The following is a 25286-nucleotide window of genomic DNA, read 5'->3' on the forward strand; positions in this document are numbered from 1 at the left end:
ATACACGATTACGCAATGCAAAAAGGTTCTCATTAAACAAACTAACACAAAACGTAAACGAGCAATAGAAAGAAAGATCCTTCCGACAACGTATGGTACACACAACGAAATAAGTGATTGTTCCGAGGCCTAGTAACAGGTACGAGAAGTATGAAAGTAACAGGTAAATTTGAACCTTCGGAAGGTGACTCGATGCAAAAGTCAACTATTAACAGTCAATCAAATAAAATCAGCTCAGATAACAAACTGAAAAACGAAATTGAGTCCATCTTGGTGGAAATAAAATAGAGAAATAGAGTTAGGGAGGATGATAGGGAAAGGAAGGGAGAAGAAAAAGTTTGATAGATCGTCGTTAGGACAGAGATAGTAACAGACAGAAAAAAGAGAGCGAGTAGGGCAGTAGAAAGGAAAGAAAGTGCTGGACGGTTAGTTACTTACACCAAAAATGCGCTATAAAATGTATTAAGATCACTGTCGAGTGCCATCATTTTGCGGCTCGATTGCGACGTTGCTTCTGGTGCAGCAGCTCGGCCGGCGGCAGCATCAGCAGCGGCAGCAACATCGGCAGCAGCGGCATGCTCTGGCATATGCATAGTTTTGCGAGCGTTGTTGTTAGCTTGGGGGCCGCAGTTAGTAGTGCTGGTAGTGATGCCGACATTGGCGGCCCGCGTACCGCCGACCTTCGACCCTTTGCTTGAGCGCGCGTGGTGCACGGTCGTGGCGGACACCGACGTGCTGTGCACGGTGCTGACGGTGGACGACGCACTGCGTCCGGCCGACGGACCGGGAGTACCGGTTTGCAAAGGCGGCACCGGCAGCCGAGTTCTGGCCGTGTCCATCACGTTCGATAGCAAGGGATGGGACGAGATGTAGCAATGGCTGATGAGCCCAGCGGCGGAAGTGGTGTGGTTAGTTTGCAACAAAAAGTTTTGTAAATTTGTTTCGCGGAATATCAATCATTCCCAGTTTTTTTTTGTTTTTTTTCGTACAGTTCCGGCAGCATTTGTGTTTGATGAGGTTAGTGAATGCAGCGAACCAATTTGTTATGGCACATTTTGTGTTCGAATTTCGATTTTGAGCATAATTAAACCACATTTAGCAGTGGAGCGCGGTAAATTACCGGAATGTGTTAAGTTTGTATCATTAGTGGAAGAGTTAAAGGGATAATTTAGAGAGAAAGAAAAAAAGAAAATCACTTATTCACTCTGTGTTCCGAAATGCAGTCAACCGCGCAGGCACACACACACACACACTCAACATTCTCTTCGAGCACTCACAACATTCAGGTACACAACAAAACCGGGTACGAACGGGGACGAACACGACACCTTAGGTTCTACTACTGCTGGTGGCAAAAGCTTAAAGGATGAAGATATTATACATCATGTAACAGGACGGACATAAAGACTTTAAAACACACGCACGTAGCACAGGGAATTTGTAGGCCGGCTTGCGGTAAAACATCTGGCTTATCCATTCTTCTTATCATAGAAGAATTGCGATACGATCAACCATGGAATGGATAATGGTGGACTATCAGGACAGGATTGTCCAATCGACGTTGTTCTTCCAATGCAATCATATTTCTATTTTTAATTTTTTGCAAACCTCACACATGGGAAATAAACCAACAGATGCAGAAGCAATAAAATGTATTATTATCTCGGGTCTGTTATTCACCTAGATGCCTTACAGCACACACAATGCAATGAAAGTAGAAGGGCGCTGGTGTACACAGTGACATTAATTTCCAATTAGGGGTAGCTTAATGTGAACGCAGTCTATTATTTTCGACGTGTGGAGTATGTAGTGTGGATTATGCGAATGTTTTTTTTTTTTGCTGGAGCTTAGTGAACATCAGAACACGACCACGGTGGGTCCATTGATTCTTACCCCTTAGTAGTGTGCTACCCTTAAACATATTGCTCTTCAAACTCATCTTCACCTATCCCTATCGGGTTTCTTCCTCCCTTCACCGTGAACGCAAAAGGGTACACCAAACGAAAATCATACCATCAGTAGTGTATTGTTGAACGAAACGTGGTGTCGCGTGGTGTTGTGTGGAAAGGTATATGGGTAAACAGATTGGTGTAATTCAACAACAGTGTAGAAAAGAAAAATACAAGAGAGAGAGAGAGAAAGAAAAACGGGTAAAAAGAAAACAAACACAAAATAACAAACAAGAAAAGTTGTAGACGAAACGAAAACAAAACAATACATATAATCTTAATAGTAATATGTTCTAACTACATGTTGTAGAGATAGAGGTTTGGACTCTAGGAAATGTACGGCAGGGTACAAAGATAGAGACAGAAACGCAGCGACAGTGGATAGTTGAAAAGAAGAAATTTGCCAGGAAAGACCTAAATTTAAACCGTCCAGAGAGGTGATGTGATTGAAAAACCGAATGCCAATGTTACACACAAATATATGTTCAACAAAGCTGATACAGTTCTCTAGAATCTAGCTCAAATCTGTCACTTACTTAGAAGACTTAGGCAAATAATCTTCGTTTAAGCGAAAAATTAATCAATAAAATCAATACGCATAACTTAATATTTGTATGAGTTCAGAAAAGAAATGTTATCAAAGTGCAATTTGCCATTACTCACTATTCGATTAAATGGTAAAGAAAAGCATAACAATTTAACACCCAACGCATTTTCCATTCTAAATCTTCTCCACGCAGCGGTCAGCGCTGCTTGGGATCGATTTGGTGGATTATCCAAACCTGAACTACTTGAAATAGCCAACAAAACGGTAAACGATAAATACAAAAATCAGCCGCACTTTGTTCCGTGAACAGTGCATCCGATCCGATCCGTTAAAAAAGGATTCAGATTGAACAATAGGTACAACAGCACAGAGAGAAAGAAAGAGTTAGAGAGTGATAGAGAGAAAGAGAGAGATAGAGAAAAGGGGACGAAGAATAGATTCAGGAGAGCGGAAATCGCAGCAGAGGACAGAATAAAAGTCCGTTTCCGGAAAAGCGAACAGATTGAAACGATGGAACGACAGGAAGTATAGAAAAGCAATAGTAGAAAGAGAAATAGGAGCAAGTCATTGAAGCTTGGAAACCGTGAAATTATTTACCCTTGCGTGTCTCCTCCTTCCTCGGCAACCAACAGTTCGTACTCCTGTGCCGCGTATCGGTCCCAGTCGGAGAGCTAAAATCAATGAAATCGGAATTATGATCATGTCCAGGGGCCTAAATCCGCCCTCCGGCGTTCAACTTACATCGTCATTTTCACGCTGTGCGAACGGATCACGCTGTTCGTGCTCCATGTACTTCTCCAGGTTGAAGAACGTATCGAAGAAGATGGGGGTCATCTTGCATCGTTTCAAATCCGCCAGCGTTACACAGCCGGGAGTGGAACACTTGATCATGTCCAACATCTGGTAGAAGAGAGGAAGAAAAAAAAACGGCAACTCTGTTACCACCAAGGGCCATACGCGGACCAATCCACTACACTACCTGACACAGGCAGTCTTCAAATGGAAGCGTTTCGATGCCGAGCGACTCCATGCGGTGCTGTTGCTCCTCGTAGAAGTACTCCAGCTCGTACATCGACAGGACACCGTCGCCGTCGACGTCCATGCAGCGGAACCAGTACTCGATGGCGGTCGGATGGGACTTGTCTTCCTCCGCCAGCAGGAACCACACGAAGTCGGTGTACGACATCTTCGGCCCGTTCGGGCCCTGTATCATCGGGTTGTTGTTGCCCCGCCGCGGGCTTCGCGTCACACACCCGGAGAAGATCCGCTCGATCATGCGCGATGACAGGGCTGAAGAAGACATTTCCAACATGGCGTTAGCTAGCGTAGAGAGACTTCAAAACAAAACAAGCCGAGCTAGCTACATACCGTGATCGTTGTGCCTGGCCAGATCCTGCTGGTCAATGTAGAGATCGTGATCACGGTCCAGCTCCCAGAACTTGCAGTAGATAACGTAGAAGTGCTCGTAGCTGAAGTACGCCATGATCTGGTTGATGTCCTCCTCCTCCTCCAGCAGCTGGATCACGTCCAGCAGGTTCGACTTGCGCAGCTCCGTCGTCGTGATCTTGCCGGTCCAGCTGCGGTTCACGTTGTAGTAGATGCGGGCTATCACGGTGTGCACGTAGCGTGAGTGGAACTCGGCTGCCTCCTTCAGGAAGGCGAGCCCCGGATGGGTGTCCACCACATCCTGTATGAGCGTCGCAAAGTCCTCTGGTAGTATGTAGGGCCGTGAACGGTCACCCCGGGACATGATGTAGACGAAGCGCGATGCCGCATCATGGCAGACAGATGTCATTCTAGGAACGGAGCAGAAAATGGGGTAAGATGAGTTTCATTTTCCCACCCACCGGTGGATTCAAGTTGCCGGGAACTTACTGTCGCCAGAAGGTAAGGAATTTGTCGCCATCGACGCAACCACCGGGCGTTAGCGGGGTACACATGAACAGCGGCAGGCGCCAGTACTGCGGTACCTGGCACATCTGGACGATCACCTGGAAGTTGTCCCGGCTGCACTCGTAGTTTGGTAGTTTGTCGAACACCTGTTCCAACCGCTGCATCGTCGTTTCCGTCGTAATCGTTGGCGGGGGCTTGCCATTCGGGAAGTGGAATCTATGTGGTGGGAAGAGGCACAAGACCGGTGTCAGATGGCATGTGAGGATAGTTAAATTCACACCACTTGAAATATTTGGAAAAGCAGTAAACCGAATGCCAAGTAAATTAAAGTTTCACCCGCCAAGAGTAGTGTCCCTCCTCCGCCGAAGGTAGAGAAGGTGCCAACATTTTCGCATACCTTTCGCCAAACAATTTCATTCACAAAAAAGACCCGTCCCGTCCCAAGCCAAATCCGCTGTGTCCGTCATCGACGGGGGAGGGGTAAAAAAGAGAAAAAGTCATTTGTCGGTCTTTAATGAAGAAAATTTCCCGTACCATCATCGGACACAGTTCTGCCCGTCGGATGTGGGACGCCGTGGTCGCATACAGCGCGTAGATTAACGGCAAATAAATTACCACCCGAGCGAAGTGAGCAAGCAAACTATAAACACCCAAACAGAACCAACATCGGCTATCCGTAGTTGGGTTGGTTTGTGAGTTTGGGTGTGAACATTTGCCGAACGCTGAACCGACAGACTCGCGGACCAAAAACAACGTTGATATTTCCCCCGGTCAGTTCCGGGGGTGAGGGGGAAAGGGGAATGGTCCAACCAAGTCCCGGTAAACGAAAGTACCCCTAAGGGGTCGAGAAGATTGTCGCGAGCTAGCCGAGGCCGCGGTGCAACGGGCAACAGAGAAAAAGTTGGTGATGATCTCTGATGGGACTTAATTTAGATCGAAAAAGGGCCATTGTTGGGTCATAAAAATCCCCCCCGTTTTTTCCTCTTGGGTGAGCCAGACGGGGACGACAGAGTTGTCATCAGGGCTCGAGGGAAGTGTGGCGGATGAAACGGAAAGTTTTCCCTCAATAAAGTTGGCGTCGAAATGGGGCCGAACGAGAGTTGTTTTCGTGACGGTATTCATTGTATTGACAATTTTAGTTTCTCGGCGTTCAGTAAGAGATCACAATTTATAGCGATGTCGTCTCTCGTGAAAGTTAATTAGGAACCACAACAAACGTAGATTCATGCTTGCTTCGGTTGTTCCAAATGAGAAAGTAGAATCGTTGTGGCAGAATATGGTAAGACCACTTTGCCACTCAGAATGATACAGAGAATAATCTTTGCTGCTTTGGCGTCCTAATACGAGCTGAAATATATCTGCTGTTTTTTAGGAAGAATCACAGAAAAGCGATCTAAACCGGCGCAAAAAAAAAAACAATCCGGCAAAGGAATTCGCTCGGGCAAACAAAAAAACAACCGGGCTCGGCACCGTGGAACGGGAAGAATCCTTCCAACTGTCCCAAAAACCGCAAACCGTGGAACCTGAACCATCGCTTTCCGGAACGTCGGTCAAGAGTACTCTGGGATGGTTCGGGTGTATCAAATTGCACGAGTTTAAGACCAGTTTCTTCTAACATTTTTGGTCCCCGAGAGATAGCCCAGCATAAAATGTCACTCGTAAGAGCGTTTGCCAAATATGAAAATGTTAAGTATCAGTTAAATATACGCATCAAAAACCGAGAACGCAGCCAAGCTACTACCGTGCTCTTCGTTCAAAACCATCGCAAGAGAAAACGCAAAACAAAACCCAAAATCATTCAAAAATGCCCAAGACAAACATTTCCTCCTTGTTTCTGCGTGCGTCGACCGAGTGTGACGTTTTTTAAAAGGTGTTTTCCCTCCGTAATGTTTGCCGAGACGCTTTTCTTGACGGATTTGTTTGCTTTTCAGCTTGGTCCACACAAATTCACTCGCTTCCTGCCCCGGCCACAGAATGAAAAAGCCGGTGTTATTTACATTCGTCGTTCAGTCCGTCACTACGGCGATGTGGTGGTCAGTTGACCAGAAGGAATAATTAGAAGAAGCACGGACAACCACCGACCGGCCGTCGACGGATCGGGTGGCGCTTACAAACCCTGCCGCCGCCGTTGACGATGTCCCGCCGCAAAGAAAGGTAAAGAATACCGGCGGGCGGTAGGTATGCGAAGAAACCGGTCTCCTCGATTGCGGCCACCTACACCTCTCGATTTCGATATACTTATATTTTTTTCTAGTTTCATTCTTTTTCCCTGCTGGCCCGATTACAAAACTACGCGGCGAGTTTTTGGGACGACCGAAAAGAAATATCGGAGTCTGCGTTGGTGTTGACGATTGCTACGTAACGACCGAAGGAATGCAGCGGTCCGGCGGCATGCTTACAATTATGCTTACGGGTCTCCTTCCCCGGGGACCGGTTCAAGTGCGGTTAATTTGACGAAGATGCGCTCCCGACGAGTCGAGCGGATGTTGACGGTGAAGATGTTTTACTTTCGAACACCCATTCGAGCGCCCTGTTTAAGCTTGCTGTTTATGTAAATTTCGTTTGTGTGTAGGCGGCGGTCGTTCGATTCGGAACGCCGCTTCTCGAGCACCACACATTGGCGCACTGACCAAAGAAGAAAGAACGGACGAACTGAGTCAACAAAAAATTTTAAAAACCATGGCTCTAAGAAGACAAAATAAAAACCAAAAATCTAGCAGACATGAAAAACGTGAAACGCCAGGACATCGACGGTCCTCGCCGGCGCAATACTTACTGCGGTATGTAGGGGGCCTTCGTCGAGTTCTTCAGATGTCGCTGCAGCGTCGTGTGGATGTTTGGCGGGACGAGCCGGTTGACGGGTTTGGACTGCGAGCGCCCAAGCGGTTGACGAGCGGGAGGAAAACAAAGTAAACAAATAGACAAAAAAATACGATATCAGTAAGAACCGCGCAAAAAGGAAATCTGCTTTATCTCGCTGAAACACGGGTAAGAAGGCAAACAGCAAACAACGCACGAAGCATAAGAGAAGAACAAAAAAACAAAAACATACCCAAAGGTTCGGCAAACCTTTTGCCAAACAGCCATCAACAACAGCGGCCGAGGCCAACGACAAAATCAATTAGTTCGTTTCGTTTCCCTCGACCGACAGTGATGAGTTTTGTCACCTTCTGCCAAGACCCGCCGAGGCCCGACCAGAAGGCGCCACAAAATTAAGATAAACCGGATACCGGTGACAACCGATCTCGCGGTCTCGCTGGTGGTGGTGTTGTTGTGTCACGCGAGTCAGGAAGGACACCGATGACATCAAATATGACGCCGATGCACCATCGCGCCATGACGTGTGTGCGAGTGGGGAGGTTTTAATTTTAAACTTTATATGACACCGACCAGAGCAATATAAATGTACGATGTCGAAAATCACTCTAGGATATTCAAAAACAAATCTTTATGATTAAAAGCGAACGTTTATCAAAGTGATTAATGATCCTACGTTGAAAATATAATTTTCTAAATTATGTATTGCTATACCCCAGCAATTCAACCTCCCAATTCCATTTTTCGGTACCAAACACATTACGAAACCGAAACCAACGCTCGCACCACGTATAGCTTCACGTTCAGATTCAACATAAAATAGACATTTTTTCAATCCAGTAACGGGTACGTAAGTTGTTATGTTTTTCGCGGAAAGCTACTCCGGCGAGCGACCACATTTACTCTTTCGTCACAACCACATCGTCGGATGACGACGGGTTACGTTGGCACGAAATCCCTCACGCATTGAAAGATGCAATGACCCAGAAAACAGAACCTTAAGCCCAAGATGAAAAATCAGAATATTACGAATCGGACGGACTGCAGCGCAGAATGAAACGACAGCGAGAGCACGTTTTAGGGAGCGTTTCAGGAAGGAACATGTTTATAAATGACGACACAAACCTACGCCACCAGTGACAAACACCAGAGGGAGGAGAGGGTGGCACACAACGTCTTGGGGTCGGCGAAGAAGATGGTTCGACAAAAATAAACAACAAAAAAATATTATAAAAACGGCGACCAATAAAACACACATGGTGATGGTGTTAAACTAATCAGGCAGTGTTCGTTCCATCAGCCTTTAGGTCACACCAGTATGGCAACACTAATCCATACCCGCGCGTTCTCATATTCACCTCCCGTTGGTCGATGCTATATTAGGTTTCCTGAACTCTTTTCTGGCACCTGGCTTTTTTGGCCGATTTTTATCTTCAAGATATAATTAATTTCCCATGTTTATGGACACAGATGGAGCGAAGTTTTATTACACATTAGTTCTTCCATTACCTTGCACCAAACGAGCCAATTCACTTCACATTACTTCGAAATATTAGAAGTGGAAAATGTTTAATGCTTAGAGGAGAGATTTATCACCACGCTGACGTGTCTCTTTCGGTAATTAAAAGAATAAATATTTTATTTAGGTAATTTGACATGCGTTTCGTCAAAACAAGCAAGGATCAATTTTTTGTTTATATTAATTAACGTAAATAATAAAATCCTCCCTTCGACTAATTCGGTTTCGTTCGATTAATTTTACCACCGACTCTCAGTGTCAACGATCGCATAAGAAAATATTAACAAATAAATCCACATTTGCGACCTGCAGCGCGCTTCGCTGGTTCGTTGACTTTTGCGATCGCGATTCGCGATGACCATCTGTTTGTGTATGGGTGCCTTATGAAGGCAGAAGACATTCCGATAAATAAACATCTCTATAGGCTGCCTTTCAAATGCCCACAACAAGAAAGAGAGAAAGAAAGGGCATCGCTTTGGTAAATTGCTAGTCAAAACACAACGTTCAAGGAGACAATAAATTACAAGATACAAGGAAACAAAAGGAAAAGCACACGTGGTGCATGATGCACCGTAAATGCAGGGACATAATAAACAGGTCAAAAATGTAATTTGTCGGTCTTTTAGTAACATACGACTAATTCGTTAGAGTGTTTCTTTAGCCGTGAGTAAATCAAACAATCGATGTTGAATACTACACCTAAAACCATCAATTTTATTTGTTGCCAAAGCTGAGATGTTAATATTAGTTTTATGCAAACCCACTGAAATAAACAAGCAAAACCGCAAACCATGGAATATAGTTTGCAGATAAAAAAAAACACGAAACCCACCAACTTGAACGATGTGCCAAAAACGTTGGATGAAGAAAAGCAAATCGCTGCACATCACCGATCATGCGTATCGCAGCATAGAAGCATGTGTGTGCGCGCGCGGTTTGGTGCGGTTTTTCGGGGCGGCAGACACCCCCCCGGGATGGTGAAATGTGCCCATCCGATGAGGGGTAAACCCGGCTCCATCGTCGGCGCACATCGGCTACCGTCTCATTTGCATGCTACGCGTCAAAATTCCTTGTACGGAAGGTAGTGGAAGGTATTTGCGTACGAGAGGGGGCAACAAGCGGACGAAAAACCGCGCTCGGACAGTTCGATGGACTTTGGCGAACGGATTAGGGGTGGGTAATTTAAAGCGTCCCCTAACTAACGGTTGTGGTCCACCGACTAACTGATGCTCTTTGGCCTTTCCCAATAGCGATCGACCAGGGGACTTCAAATCCTCTTTGCGAACGCCGCAATCAGAAGTTCACATTAGCTTCTCCATTTCCAATCCATCAGCTTACCGGTTCGGTTCGGGGTGGTAAAAGCGAAGTTTATCCCACGCTTAATACCGCTCCGCAATCGCCAGTCGATGAGGCTTACCATCATGCCCTCGAGCGCAACACATTCTCGTCACTGGCGTGGAAAACCTCCTACGAGTGTTTTCCGACTACCATTTCCGAGCAAGAAATTCCCTGTACAACGGGCGAGAAAGCAGAGAGCCAGCGGAACCGGTGGCAGGTCGAAGCGAGGCGAACTACATCGCACGAACATTCAAATAAATCACATTTAAAAAGACGAACAACGCACCGGCAGTGGCGTGTAACATGTTAAATGGCCCCCCGAGCGAAGTTGAACCCAGATGGAATTGTGGTCCCTGCTGCTGGAGGTCCGAGAAAAGTGGTTGGGCAGAGACACAAGGGAGGGTGATGGTAAAGTAAAATAACAAAACAAAAAAAAATTATATACAAAACTGTAGCGCATTCGTGCAGAACGATAACTTCCTCCCTCGGAGACGCACGCTTGCACGTGATGTAACGTTGGAAAACATAACCGACCGAATACCCAGCACAAAAAGGCTGCCCATCGATCCACCCCGATCACCCTTTTCGATGATTGGCCGGCGGAGGTTTTGTTCGGTGCAATAATAAGGCATACGGGACCAAGGAGCTCATGCGCAACGCTGTGCGCGATCGTTTTGATTTCTTTTCGGTGGAGTGACTTCTGAGGGGAACACCAAAATGAAAAACCATTTCTTGTGCAATGCACCACACGCCCGCTGGTCAGTTCCGCGAGGTTCGAAAGAATCGTGTTTTGATGTTTTTTTTTCTTTTCAGATACAACTGAAATCCATTTTAGTACACACTTTTTGCTAGCTAATTTAGTTTCCGGTATATGTTACAACACGTTTATGTTTCATCGTCCTCTATTCCAAAATGTTGGATCGGTTGAAGCCAGTTTTTTTCCCTTTTTCAATGAAATGTTTTACCCCAAACTAAATGTTGTGTCAGATTTAGTCGATAGCTTGACGTTGATGACAGTATCTGCGGAAAGATCAACCACAAGAAACACCCACCAGGTCGGCTGAAACAGGTATGCCAATCGCTCAAACTAATGTGAAGTGTTCGAGCCCGATATGAAAAAAAAATAAATTCTGTGGTTTTCTCCTTTTAAGAAGTTTTGACTTCGAATAAAGCCATCACCAACGGAAGTGCCCAACACGACAGGAATTCTCCCGTTCTTCGCGCGAGCTTTTCTCTTCTAAGGTAAGAGGAGATTAATTTACGTACGATACTGCAAACAGCCACAACACGAATAAGGAACAATGAAAGATCAACAGTTCATTCGAATGCCTTCTCCGGTGTAGATTTTCAGGTGTGAAACAATCAAGTAAACAATACCCCAACACCATCATCTCACCCCGGATAGACATCTAGAAATTCTTATCCAAAAATAGCGATTAAGAAGAACGAAAAAAAAAACATCACATTGGCAACTTGTGGACAGAAGTGAGCAAACAGAATCCAGCCCGCTAAATGCTGTCGCAAAAGCGCCAGACAAAATAGAAACCGGCTCGGATATGTACTCTGCGCCAACGGTCTACTGCCGGTCCTGTATTTGTTCTCAATCGCACGATAAGTTACCGGCCAGTAGACGTAAACCGCAAACACTGTGCTAAAGCTCAAGCGGATAAATAATTGCCTATGGCTTCTCGAATTTCTCATAAAAATTCTGAGGGTTCGAAGGCGACGGAATACGGCGGAACGATGGGATGGTAAACAGTTGAGAGTGTTTCCGGAACGGTTTGAGGTTCTCGCTTTTCCGGTGTCTTGCTATTTACTCTACACTCAATCATTACAGGGTTTACTTGAATTTGACTTGGTTTTTAAAGCTGCATTATAGTTGATTGTACAATTCAAGTGTTTTAAAAAATGTCAAAATGATGGCATCACAAAGGCCTAGTTCCACATTGATGTAAGCTAGCTACAAGTAATGGCCAAGCAATTAAATTTGCTTTCGATTCCATTGTCCCTTCGCTTCACAAACCTGCTGATCCAATGTGTGCTTGTCATAAATAAATATAAAACCTGCTAATTGAAAGCACACAAAGACCAAGAAAATTATACCCCATACCGGTAGCATAACACGTCGGTGCATTCGCGATGCATTTGATCAATCAACAGTGAATGCATGTCAGCGGGTCACCCTCGACCGGCAACCGGGGACACTCCCGCACCTCGGGGCCGATTGTAGTAAAATTCGACTGCAGCGAGGGCAACCAGCGGAGTTCGGTACAACACAATCGTCATAAAACACGTCCATTCGCCGAAGGGGGGATTGGTTCGTCTCGATTTATCGCGCCGAATGGCGCAGCAGCGCCCGGTCGGAGGCTGCTGTTGTCGTGTGCAGGGGAGAGCGAAAAATAAACTGCCGTTCGTGCAGTGCAGGGATTTTAACTATCTGCCAGCTCGGGCGTCCGGTCAGCTGTTACGGCGGCGGCGGCAGTAGTATTTATAGTATCCCCGGATACCACTTGCCGTGTTGAGGCCGATCGCTTCGCCATCCATTCCAATCAACCGTATTCGAAGATTCGGATACTGGTGCAACTGCACTTGGTATGTATTATGGACATTCACTCCAACTAGTTCAACAGCCACATCCCAGACCCTCATCGTCCAAATGAGGAGCAAGTTCCCGAATCATTACAACTATTAAGCCACGACGAATTTACAATGTATACACTGTATACTAAATTATGTACAGACATGCACAGATTCTGTTGTACTGTTCCTACTTAGGTGACCGTCCTATACTGGAGTCTCACGAAAAGGGGAACCATAGCCTCAAAGATCAATAGTGAAGGTGTGCGCCAACCTGCCTGCGGTATCGATGGCAATCTCGGTACAGAACCTGTCCCGAGAACTCCGGAGCCCTACCCATCGGCGACGACAACTGTACCTCGTCGTGCACGAAACCGTCGTGCCGCGGCATATGAAGGCGGCGTAATTGCACACTTTTCCGGCTCGCGGGTTGCACACGGAGAATGTGCACCGCCGCCAGTGGAATGTGTGTAGAGAGTGCCAATGCCTCATAACAAAAAAAGTGTCTACACGATCACGGATCAGAGCAAAGCTCAATGACGCGTAAAACGATAGGTACAAAAACCGGGCCACACGCCGTGGGGCAGGCGTGCACACCAGAAGCAAAAAGTTTGAACCCTTACCGAAGAGACAACAACGTCGACTGAAGATGGAGAAGGCAAAAACCACACTTCAAGTCGTCAAGTACTTGGCCGGGTACGATTGAATACGCAAACTAAGTCTTCCGTGAGATGCACGGCGAGAGAGGGCCGAAGACCGAATGGAAGTAACCCGTCGATGGTAGTGGGTCTTACGGGTTTTACGAGGTACCCGGGGATACTAAAACGGTTACGTCGACGTACGAATCTTGCTTTTATTGCCCCACACCGTTCCTCCTGCTCCGTTCGTTCGTCCGATGATCTCGTAACCTAGCTCGGAATTCTCATCACCAAAACCGAGCGCGCTCTCCCTTGCCATCCCTGACCATTGCGCAAACGAATAAAACTTTATAGCCCTGTTGGCGGCTCCCATAACGCCCCAAAACTACGCCCCACGACCTGGGCTCGGTACGTTCGTGTTGTTCGCCGTACGCCGTACGGCCTGGCGTTCGGGTTTGGTCATACTTTCCACATATTTTTCGACCAAAAACCCGCCGCTCGACAATGGCCGACGCAACAAGGAATGTCGTGGGGCCAAAGGGCAGCCAACACACCCGGTCCCGGTCCTCCTTCAGATGGGTTTAGATCGCCTGTCAAACTCGCTGGACCCGAATGTGAACGAATCCCGAGAGCAGAATCCCGGGACCGCTCGCTACTTGCTCCAATTACCGGACGAGTAATAATGATAATTGACTATCCTCACTTCGGGTTGTGGGAGGCTACCAAAGGGCGGTTGGCGAGAGGTTTAACACCAAACATACTCGATTACGCCACAGCGGGTGACATGCACGGAAAGACGGATGCAGACCGCAACAAAAAAAGCTATTCCTCCGTGGGGAAAAACTCATTTTCAAACTGTCCAAAACTTTTAATGCCCAAAATCGCTTACGTAACATGTGGCTGGAAATTAGCTTAGTTTGGTGAATGGAGCAGCTCAGCTAAACCGAACTAATGAAAAAACAGCTGTAGTCATATTCGGATAAGTTTAGTTTTAAGCCTAAGCTCTGGCAGGATTATACCATCAAGTGAAAATTATAGCTCAGGAACTCACACTCATAACATTCGCTATCATTCAACACTTCAAAACGGTGAAAGTTAAAATGAGAAAAGATTTCTCAGCTTCCTTTATCGGTGTGTTTTACTCAGGAGATATTCAACGCACCTTCCCATCAATTAGTCATCTCCAAACCAGTCACCCATAGCTCATCGCAGCGGAAGAGCAACAATCATACAGGCTAGACAACGGTTGACACCATCAATCTTGCCCCAAACTTCCCATATCCAGCGCGAACCATGGTTCATTTTGTCATCCCAAAAAAGAATCAATCGGCATAAAAGATACCATTCGTCAAGATACGGTGAGAGACGTGGCAGGCCTTCCCTTTACATTATTCTCTTTCGATTCTTGGGGACACACCGCAGCTTCACGCGGTGGATGTGGTTCTTCAAATGCCACAAACATGACAGGACGCACCCATGCGCAACCAGTTCCCTCTAATTTATGGTCGGCATTACTTTAATGAGCCGTCAGACAGGGAAGTCTTCTTCCCCGAAACCGGTCAACGGCACCCGTTGTTCACCCAGCGAAGGCTCTGTACGTTGTGGTCTAAGGTCTAAAGAAAGGGCGCATACCTTTCGGGGGATTACGTTTCCGTGATGAGCGCTCCATCTATTGATGAATTCTGGTGTGTGTCTTTATATGCTGAACCGCACATACCATGAGTTATGAAGAGCACATCCCTCGTAGGAGTCTATCTGCGACGGGAATTAACCGGTTTGCCCACACAGAATACAGTATACATAGTTAACCGTCCGAGAAGGGGAGCACCACCAGCTCCCTGACAGCTAAATCGGCCCGACGTTGCTCCCTAAAGTGGTCCATTTATTCCGCGAACCTCTCCACCATGTGCACCACGGACACGGACTCACAAGTACACGCATCCGGCAACAATTACAAATTCAACGTCATTTGGCTGGTTCGCCGTGAAATGCAGACGAATTCACCGTCGAGTCTTCAATTAGTCGACGTGGGATGCTCGTAATGGTGCATTGTTGGCCGTGGGGAACCGTCTGTGGCCTCGTCTGCCAGCAGCATTACTCGGGATGCAGTCTCCTACATCCAGACACACTCACGCCCAGCCCTTATGGAGCACGGTGCGTGCCACTTGCCAAGCCTTGCATATTTTTTCCACAGGGTTCCAGGAGGTTGGGTTTGTTTTTTCTTTTCCAGGAACATCCCAGTCTCGGCTGAATCGATGGAAGGTGGTTGACCTTCCGAGGTTCATTTCTAGGGCGAGCGCATAAGCCCAACGTACGAAACCTACACTACCGGGCCCGCGCCAGGTGGACAGCCAGGGTCACCAGCATACTTGCCTGCTGCCCAACAAAGGCCATCGAAGGCTACACCTACTTCATATCATACCCATTTGTCCCTCAAGACTCTGCCTTATCCCGCTGTTAAATGGTCCCGCACCTCATGAATATAACGCACAGTAACCAATAAAAACATTGATTTAATTCTTCTCTCGAAACTTCTCGAAATGCCTACACTCAGCTTGAACGAAGAAGAGAGGAACTTCAAAGTGTGGATAAACCAACTGACACCAACTTCCTGACAGCTTATGGAGTGCGTTACTTACGCACGGGGCGATCGAAAAAATGAAAACGTGTTGCCCGCGTGTTTATGCGTGCGCACACGTGTGCAGCTACCATAAATCCGCCCCATACGGCACACATTGCGTAGTTCTGTTCACTTCCCCGCGTCCACCGCCACCCGCTCGACGTTTCCCGTCCCGTAAGTGATCACGTTTTTTAATCACTGCCTTTACGCACAACCAAACACACCACGGTTTGGAAAACGTGAAGCTTTGCGCGAATGCTTTCCACCAGGATGGTGAAGGATGGTGGGGGAGGAGTGGATCCGAGCAGAATATGTTGCCTTTCAGCTCCGTTCACATCAGCATCACATCCACTCTCTGGCCGCTCTGCTTCCTCCGTGGAACAAGACCACCATTTATCCGTCCCTTCGGAGGATCTTCGTCCCCCCCCCCCTCCCGATGTCGTTCCAGTTCCATACAGCCCTCTGCCCCCTCAAAGCGGTTCAAACATGGAAAGCTGCGCGTGTGGCGATGCAGGCAAGTAGAACCGACCGTGTCGCACCCTCGACGCGTCGCATGTTTTCTCTCCGCGGCAGTTTTCACGCTCAATTGCAGAGAAATTATCATTTCCTTTCGATGCCGCACGTGCGTCAACGACGGATGGATCGCGACGAAGGGGTGGAAAAACTGATCCAACCTCGTTTGAACCCCCCCACCCCTTTCAGACCAGCTTCAGAGCTGAACCTCCTGCCACCTTTGTGGGGGACGACTGGGTGGTTGAGCTGTTTTGATCGATGAATTGATGAACACCGCCGCCGAAAGCGGGTTCAACTAAGGCGGATGCAAATCGCAGCAGGAAAACAAACGACTCACGCACGCAAGCAAAGCGAAATGCATGCCGCCGCATATGAAATGAAAGTGCCCACCGAAAGGGAGTTGGTTGGCTCGGGGTGACTCGGCACAACTCGACCCACCGATTGCGTCGATGGCGAAAGTCAGACACCAAACCCTTCCTTCGACCACCAGCCGGCGAAGGCGACTCCCATTTGGGGGCCTAATTTGAGGTGGCTCCATTGAGGTAGAAAGTGCGGCGGCATTCGGTCACAACCTTTCGGTCGTGGGTTGCGGGCGGGGGTGTCCACCCTCAGGAGCGGGGTGGTTTATTGTAACGAGACAACATTTTGACATTCGCCCGGTGCGATGCTCATTAGCGTGCGATGAATTGAAGAATTCATTCCGGGAAAAGCAGCACGTCGCACGCAGACGAGACGCCAGGAAATAGGGCGGGACAGTGATGGACAGTTTCACCCGAAGACGTGACGAAACGTTTGAAAGTGTCGAAATTAGAGATGCTCTTTGCGTTCGTTAAAAATAAGGCCTTTTGCAGGCGAATGGACTTAAGTTGGGGTACCAAAAAATTTTTGGTAAATGAACAATCCACAGATAGAAAGTATGCTGCATTATGGTGGCCACACTTGGTTTGCATATTTAACCAAACAAAAAAAATTATACGCATGTGCACGCAGCGTCTCAATGAAGGCAAGATGCTAAATTGAATATTTGATTACATTGAGGAGGGCATTTATCAAAATTCAAGTCTACAATAAGACGTCAAAATAAAGTTGCCTTATTCGGTTTTGGGGAAAACGAAAAAGTTTGAGGCTGATTTGGAAAAACCGAGTGAGCTTAACATAATCGACAGCTAAAACAGTCGCATCGGAAAGTCAACACTTTCCGGTGGGTCATTGGAGCTTCCTGATTGCATGCTTACCGTCATTTAGCGCCGGTAGGGGCTAAACAAAACGCGCTATTTCGCCAAACGTTCCCACGCCACGGTCATATCTGTAATTTATGACCGTTTAAATCCCCTATTGCATACAACATCAATAAATATTAATACGCCCGGCAGAAACTTACAATCCCATGCTCTACTTCTTTGTGGCCTCCCCTCTTTTTTCCCATGATTTCTTGGGTGTTACAAGACAACTAGACACACGTTGTTCTACCTGCGGTGGGGATTTTTCTTGCCGGGTGGTAATTTCTTGAAGGTCGCCCCTTTACGGTGACGCGGGTAGCATGTTCTCAAAGCTAGGCCCGAGCGGACAGCATAGCATATAACTTTACGCCGAACAAATACACCACCAGAACTACTGCCAACAACACACGCATAATCATCCTGCCTGCCTGCCTGCCAAAACACCATCCACGCTCTTGGGACCGAGAGATTTCAAGGCCCAGAGAGCCGTGACCGATTGTGGCCATCGTCAGTCGCACAATTAAACACCTAAACGCCACCTCCATCCGGTCGGTGGTGGAAGCTGGCGTGTGGTGATGCGAAGGCAGCAAACCACCGCACGAACACGGCAATCTAGCCCCCCGTCGGTCCGAATTTTGGTTCCGAATTGAAAACGAAACCCGTACTGTTTTCCCTCGCCTTTTTTTCTATTGCTTTTGCTTTTCGTCTACGGTTGTCTCTCATCCCCTATTTCGCGCGGGGTGGGTTTGTGGCCGGCATTGTGTGCGCCAGTAACCTTGAACGAAAGAGCAAATTTAGTGGGTGGCACATGCTGACTGAAGCGAACGAGCGGCGGTGGGATTGCGATAAATGGGGCTACACTCTCGGTGGGCCGGCGTGAAGTACGCGTACGGCGGATGAATGGCGGATGAAAATGGAAATGAAGCATACACCACCGAAACTGGCCCCCATCGAGCGTTAAACGTTGCTGTTCTTCGAGGAAGTGGGTAGGGGAAGCAAATGATCATTTTACTTTCAAACCTCATTTGGCAGTCAAATTGGTGTTGCTTTAGCCACGCTACCGATGGCGAAGCGGTTGCCGAAGGAAAATCTTGGGAATTGCACAACGGCCGACCACAGATCGTGGAATTCTAATGGATATTGAGCGTGCAAGGTCAGACGATGGCTTTGGTACGTACTTTGGCAGCTGAGAATCCACTTCAGAGACCAGCCAGCAAAGTTCTACAACCTCATACCGGGGCGATGCTTCGTTCCGATTGGGAATGGGCGAAGAGCTGATAGTGAATCGCGTGAAAAAACACAACAAACCTCCACTGGGAACACATGTAATACACCACATCGGAGAGCATCTAATCTCACTTTTTTGGCCTACATTTCGCGCACACGCAAACAGTGCGCACACGCGACGAGCGAAGCGCAAAATGGCTAATAGGCTGTCATGTTTATCATCGCAACGTCACACACGACGGAGAGAGCGAACTGGCGGTGGTGACGGGGACGAAACACGGGTTTGCGGTTGGATGCGCTTTTGTTTACACCGGAACCCGGCGGAACTGCGGCAAGGAGTATCGACCACGCGAACGAGCGGCATCAGAATGGCGTGGAGTGTGTTTGGATCGGCAACCGGAGGCAGATGATTATACGCTGCGCCGGAGAAGTTGGCAACCGTAGTGGAAAGAGAAACACATCCGACGACTGGGTGTGACAATAGAATGCCAACGCCGGCCATGTTTAGCAGGGGTATGCTAATTAAGGTAGGTGGTATAATCTCCGCACCAGTGGAAACGGGGAGAACACGCGAATCATAAAGCCAAGGTCATCCAAGCGCATTCTATCACCTTATCAAAATATGACAGACGTCCTACGGAACAAAAGGAACTCTATACCAATCGACCGCACACCAAACGCTGCCATCGAGCTGAGGGCAGCATCCAAGCCTAGTAGCTACCATAACATGTCGTTCGGTCAAACGACTTCTGACAAACGATGGCACAAACAAGCTGCCATATTTGACTCTTGACGTTCGCTCTGAGTGCATGTTGAAATCGACACACAATGCTTACGAATCAAGCGTCTCCCATTCAATCCACAGTCTATCTGACAACCATTCAGCTGTTCCTAGTCCGCACCGAGGTTTGTCAAAGCCACTGGAGACTGGGTTATCCATCGGTTAATCATTCAAAGTACCTAGCCGACAATGCATGCGAGTTATACAGAAGGGATCGCAAATTGCCGGTAACAGTGGATTCCACAGCATCCACGGCCGATAGCATCTCTGTAGCCCTATTCAACTCCGAGTAAAAAACAGGCCACATTTTTGTACATTTTGCCATCATCATCATGGCCCGGGGAAAAAAGCGATCCGCCACGCTAAATAAAGTCATTTAACCGGGACCCTGGACCACAATTTACTCTACAATGCATAGTGCTGGATGACCACACACTTTTGTGCACGGTACCCCCCCTCCCGTATGGGTCAACTGGCTGTGTAATTCGATTGACACACCCGGTTCCCCGCCCTGAGGATTCCAATTGGAGCAACAACTCCAGAGACAAGCGCTCTTAGACCAACTTAGGCCAGAGTTGCCCGTTGTGTAGCCAGTGCGAGAAACGTTTGACAAATAGGCGTTAATTGGGTTAATGTTTGGTAAGATAATTTATGTTTATGGCCCATAACAAGGGCTACCGAACTGGAGCGCCGACAACGGAAGGTATAAGAGTGTGTGTGTTTGTGCTGAGGCGGAAAGTTTGAGGAGGTGAATAGTCAATTAACGGCCGGTTTAAACACATTAGCAGCTAAATGCCTGTTTGTGTTGAGCATGAGCTGAGAGCTATAGACAAACATGCCGGATCGTTTCAGGTGGAGCACGGAGTACCATTTCCCGTAGAAGACGTTACACCAAACCACTTGGCCACTTGTGTGGGATAAATCTGAAACACCATGGAGGTATGGGCGACTCACCTGAAGTTTGACCGGTTCCTTCGCACGCTCCCGTGGTGGTGCCTTCTCCGGGCACTTCTCGAAGATCAGCACACGCTCGGCGACGGACCCGCGCGACAAGAACGGCCGTATCGGGCTCGGTATGGTCTTCGGCTGGAGGCCCAGCTTCTTCTCCGCGTCGTCCGCGCCCGATCGGCCAAAGTCCTTCGGCAACCGGGTGGTCGCGACGTTGCGCGTGAAGTTCATGGACAGCTTCTCCTGCTCGCGGATCTGGTGGATGTTCAGGATCGGTATGTGGTTTGGCTTCATCGGCACACCGTTCCAGTGCTTGACGTTGGGTGCATCACCGGCCGCAGGGCCACCACCAGCGTGATTGGTGGTCCCGTTGCTGGTGCCATTTGTCGTGCCATTGCCGTTCGTGACCGCCGACCCGTTGGTTGGTGTCGCCACCATCGTCGGGCCGCCTCCGTTGGTTGCTACCGCTGCGGTCACCATCGCTGTAGGTCCCGGCTGGGAGCTGTAACTGGCACCGACACCGGTAGTATTATGGGTACCACTGGCAGCACTACCGCTTCCACCGCTCAGTTGCGCACGGTGGTCCACGACCGACCCGTAGTCCGGTACGTCCCGATCGGGCAGGGTGGAGGTGATCACCTCCGGTAGCAGCACACTATCACTACTGTTCAGCACGGTACCGGTTTTCAGGGCGTTTATGAGACGTTCCTCCTCCCGCGAGACCTCATCCATAAGATCCGCGGTGTTCTTGGGAAAGCCGCCGACACTACCGCCGGCGCCCACACCACTCACCTTCGAACCGGCGCCTCCGGTTTTGACGACACGATTCTTCAACGGCCAGCTCGGCACATGGTTGAGCAGGTGCTCCGGTTTCACCGGGGTCTGTGGTTTCTCGCGTACCGCCGCACCCACCGGCTTCGGCTCGACGATCGTATCCTTCAGCACGTCCGGCACGTTGTTCTTGTTTAGTGTGGCAAAGTTGTTGTTATTGTTGTGCCCTAGAAGGCTCGGCGTGCCATTGCCCGCACTCGGTCGCTGATAGTTCGGCAGCACACTACCACCACCAACACTCACTGGTTCACTTCCACCACCGATGGCACCACCGTTACGTTCAAACTTCTGCAGCACACTCTTGATCGCGGAACTGGTACCCGACGGTGCGCGGATACCGCCTACGCGCTGCTGCTGCTGCCGCTGGGCCGCTATGCGCGCCTTGTCCTCGTTCACGAACGAGCTCACCAGCTGCTCGAGGCTGTTGTTCGACAGGTTGGGCGCCTTGGCGAGTAGCTCGGCGACGCCAGCCGCCGGCGTGGCAGATCCCCCAACCAACTGCTGCGGGGGACTGCTGGCACCGGGAGGCCCCACGGGACCGGGTGTTGACGGAGACCCGGTGTTGCCGGCGCTACCGGGGGGGACCGTCGACGAGTTGTTGGCCGGGTTTAGTGCCTGGCTGAAGGCATGCTCGGCACCGTCGCCGGTGTGGCAGTTGAGGATCTCGGTCGGCGCTAGGCCGCGCGCCTTCCACGTCTGGTAGATGGCCTCGGCGTGGTCGGAGATCTGCTTCGCGATCGCGTCTAGATCCTCCTGGCCCTCGACGAACGTGCGCACGGAGTTCGAGGGCGAACTCGACGACGACGATTGCTTCGCTGCCGTGGCCATCGTCGAGATGCCGGGTTCGTGCGTACGGGGGATGATGTTGTATATGCGATGATAGCGTTCGGTTTTCGGTGCACACAATTTTCACACGCAATCACACGATTAGCCCGTGGTTGGTTGGTTGGATTTTACCGGAACATTTTCGTTGTTGTCGTCAGTGGGCCGGAAATGTTCATAGTTGTTGGCACCGAGCAGTAGCGTCACCGAAGGACGCGAAGGATCGGGTATCGCACCATTGAACGTACACGGTACCGACACCGAGATTCGGAAGGACAACGTGCCCGTGGGAAGCGGAGATGGAAAGAAAAAGAGAATGGCGATCAATTCGGGTGCATCGGATCACTCGCTACAGCGCTATCTTCTGCGCGGTGTGTGAGTATTTCCTTTGGCGCATGCAAAACACTGTTATCACTGACACTGATGATATCGCGATGGCGTTTTTTTGGTGCGATCCGAACACGGTGATACAAGTAGTTTAGTGACAGAAGGCGATGATTATGATACGTGCGGCGAACACTAGAGGCTGGACCGAAACCAACGCGGTCGCACACGGGGAAACGGGCAGGCGGCCAGTTTGTGGTTATCGGGTTCAGCACCAGCCACCAGCAAGCATCAAACAAGCACACGCTCTTCCCTTCCTCCACATCAAAGGCACAACAAACCGCACGCACGACGCGCAGACACACACACAGAATAAACACTAGTGTAGCGATTCTTGGTAGAACTTTCTTTTGGTACACTCCTTAAGCGCAATTTTCGCGATCATTCAACCAGTGCGATCCTTCGGATCGAGGATGCCATTTGATTCGGACACTGCGGTTTGTTTAGCCATCTACATCGCCGTGGCACACACACACAAACACGCATAGAACACAGGTAGGTATTAGCTTGATTTCACACCGAGAGCACACCGAGGATTAGCTTTTGCTTCATCTTTTTAGAACATTTCTAGCACTTTGATCAGCCATTTTTCGTGCGCATGTTTGTGTACTATGTATATGCAGGGTGTTGTTTTCCGAATGGTTTGCTGTTGTTGTTGTTTTTTTTACTCTCTTCCTTCTACTCTTCTAGCTCACTCTCGGGCACGTTACATTATTTGCACGGCAGGCACTACTAGAAAACACATCAATTCCCGAATGAACGGCCTATGACGCACAGCGAGATAGATACAGAGATAGCGGGACAACAATGTGTGCACACACCTTAATATAGCTGCCTTCAGATGAATGAGTGAAAGAGAAAGAGAAGAGAGGAGAAAACATAAATTTAAATGAAACACACGTGTGAGAAAATTGATTAGTATCCATATTTTAGTATCGCCCATTGTTGACCGGTTGCGTCTTTGGGAAAGCGATCGCCTCGACAATCCTCGGCACGGTGCATTAAGAAAACGTGGCGTTTTTTATACATTTACTAAACGGTTTAGTGGTGTGGGAAATACAATTGGCGAACATTGTTTCGCTGTTGTTCCACTGAGAAAATCCATCGACACCAATTTTTGGAAAACTATCACAAACTTAGTCGTTTTCATCCAATCTTGTATCGTTTATAATATCCCTTGTAATATGTTTACATACATCTTCAAAAATCCCACAAATAAATGCAAATAATGATGAAAGTGTATCGTTAAATTTTGGGTTATTATCGCGGTAAATGTTAGGGCACGTAAACTCCATAAGAATTGTAGTTAAATCAAAACTGATTGTACTTTGTTAAACACAAAAAAACAGTCACGCAAACACACGAATAGAAAAACTACAGAACATGATAAGGGAGAGGAAGGAATGGAACCATTTTTGACTATTGAAGGAAAAAGTAATGAAAATTCGATTGGAAACACATCGAACGCGACAGGAATATAAAATGAGTCGAACTATATATATAACGCACACATGTGCGACAGATGCAGAAGACGTTTTGCTACACTATCGGAAGGTCGATAGCTTGATAAAATAAAAAAACAAAGAAAAGATATCTATATTTTCCATTTCTAATTACCCGAAAGATTATTTAAAATTCTCTACGCTGCTGCTTTCCATTGGTACCGGCATTCAAAAGAAGGACTGAAGAAATACTTCATCTACTGGATTGGATTGGATTAGAATGGCGATACGATAACACTTCACTGTACCATACAAAGCGCACACAAGCACGTACTAGCACAAACTTTCAACAACGAATCGGAAACTCCAATTCCAATACTAGTCTCTTTATTTCCCTAAGAAATCGACGATAAGAAGGATAATCTTGCTTTAGAACTTCGTTCGAACTTTGTACGGGAAGAAAGCGGATTAGCGGCAATCGTTCTTGTTTCCCGGAACAATGTTACTCGATAGTCACACAAAGAAGGACGAAAGGGCATTCGTAGTGCACGATAAAGTTAACGTTTTAAGGACGAAACCCTTTTCGGTTATTGCCTAGTTCCCGGGGTGCCAGAAAACAGGAAACTTCAAGAGGTTTTACAACAAACCATCGGCGGGAAAGGAAGGACATTAGATAAGGCTGTAGTGGAGGCAGGGTAGAGGAGCACGCTAAGGTAAATTTATAGAAAACTCACTTAAAAGAAACAAATGCTGGTAGTAAAAGTCGAAAGCGTCATTCATTGAGGCTTGCGATGGTAGTGGTCTCGGTCGGAAGTTAATCTTTAAATTCGGCACCAGCCTCCCTTCAAACGGTCAGTGCGAAGAGATTTAAAACGCACACAGCTTAGAACACAACTACCTCAAAGCCCTGAGCCCTGAAAAGCAAAACCATTCGTTGTGAAAACACATTCGATGCTGCCTAGTGCTAGCGGCTGTGGAACACTTTTGCACAACTATTTAATGATGTTCGCATAGCCGTCAGCACTTCCTTTGGCACCGTGAAGCTCTTAAAATTAGCTAAAGCAAACTATGGCCAAACAGTCATAGATGGAAACTGAGCGGCAGCAGGCCACAGTGGAAAACGATTTAGCGGCCATTGATGTTATGCGCGAGGATCGAGACGGTGGTGGTGGTAGCCGTGTTGAGCGAAATGCGCCCGAGAAAATCCGCCGTGCGATGCT

The 25286-nt window shown here is 48.0% G+C and overlaps 1 protein-coding gene across 1 annotated transcript; it reads right to left on the reverse strand.

The window, feature by feature from the left end:
• Window positions 1-434: 434 nt before the first annotated feature.
• On the reverse strand, window positions 435-24846 carry LOC131258494 (uncharacterized). Its single transcript, XM_058259819.1, has 9 exons — window positions 24801-24846; window positions 20594-22233; window positions 7166-7257; window positions 4372-4605; window positions 3865-4292; window positions 3476-3786; window positions 3238-3396; window positions 3094-3167; window positions 435-879 (listed from the first exon to the last, which is right to left on the reverse strand). The coding sequence occupies exons 1-9, from the start codon at window positions 24844-24846 to the stop codon at window positions 435-437; spliced, it is 3429 nt and encodes a 1142-aa protein (XP_058115802.1).
• Window positions 24847-25286: the final 440 nt, after the last annotated feature.

The sequence above is a fragment of the Anopheles coustani genome, chromosome 3, assembly GCF_943734705.1.
Source record: "Anopheles coustani chromosome 3, idAnoCousDA_361_x.2, whole genome shotgun sequence".
Classification (NCBI taxonomy): domain Eukaryota; kingdom Metazoa; phylum Arthropoda; class Insecta; order Diptera; family Culicidae; genus Anopheles; species Anopheles coustani.

Coding starts and splice junctions, on each gene's coding strand:
- LOC131258494 (XM_058259819.1), bottom strand. CDS start 24,846: ATGAATGACGCTTTCGACTTTTACTACCAGCATTTGTTTCTTTTAA. Junction 7,258..20,593: donor AGGAACCGGTCAAACTTCAG/GTGAGTCGCCCA, acceptor GGGCGCTCGCAG/TCCAAACCCGTCAACCGGCT. Junction 4,293..4,371: donor TTCCTTACCTTCTGGCGACA/GTAAGTTCCCGG, acceptor CTCCGTTCCTAG/AATGACATCTGTCTGCCATG.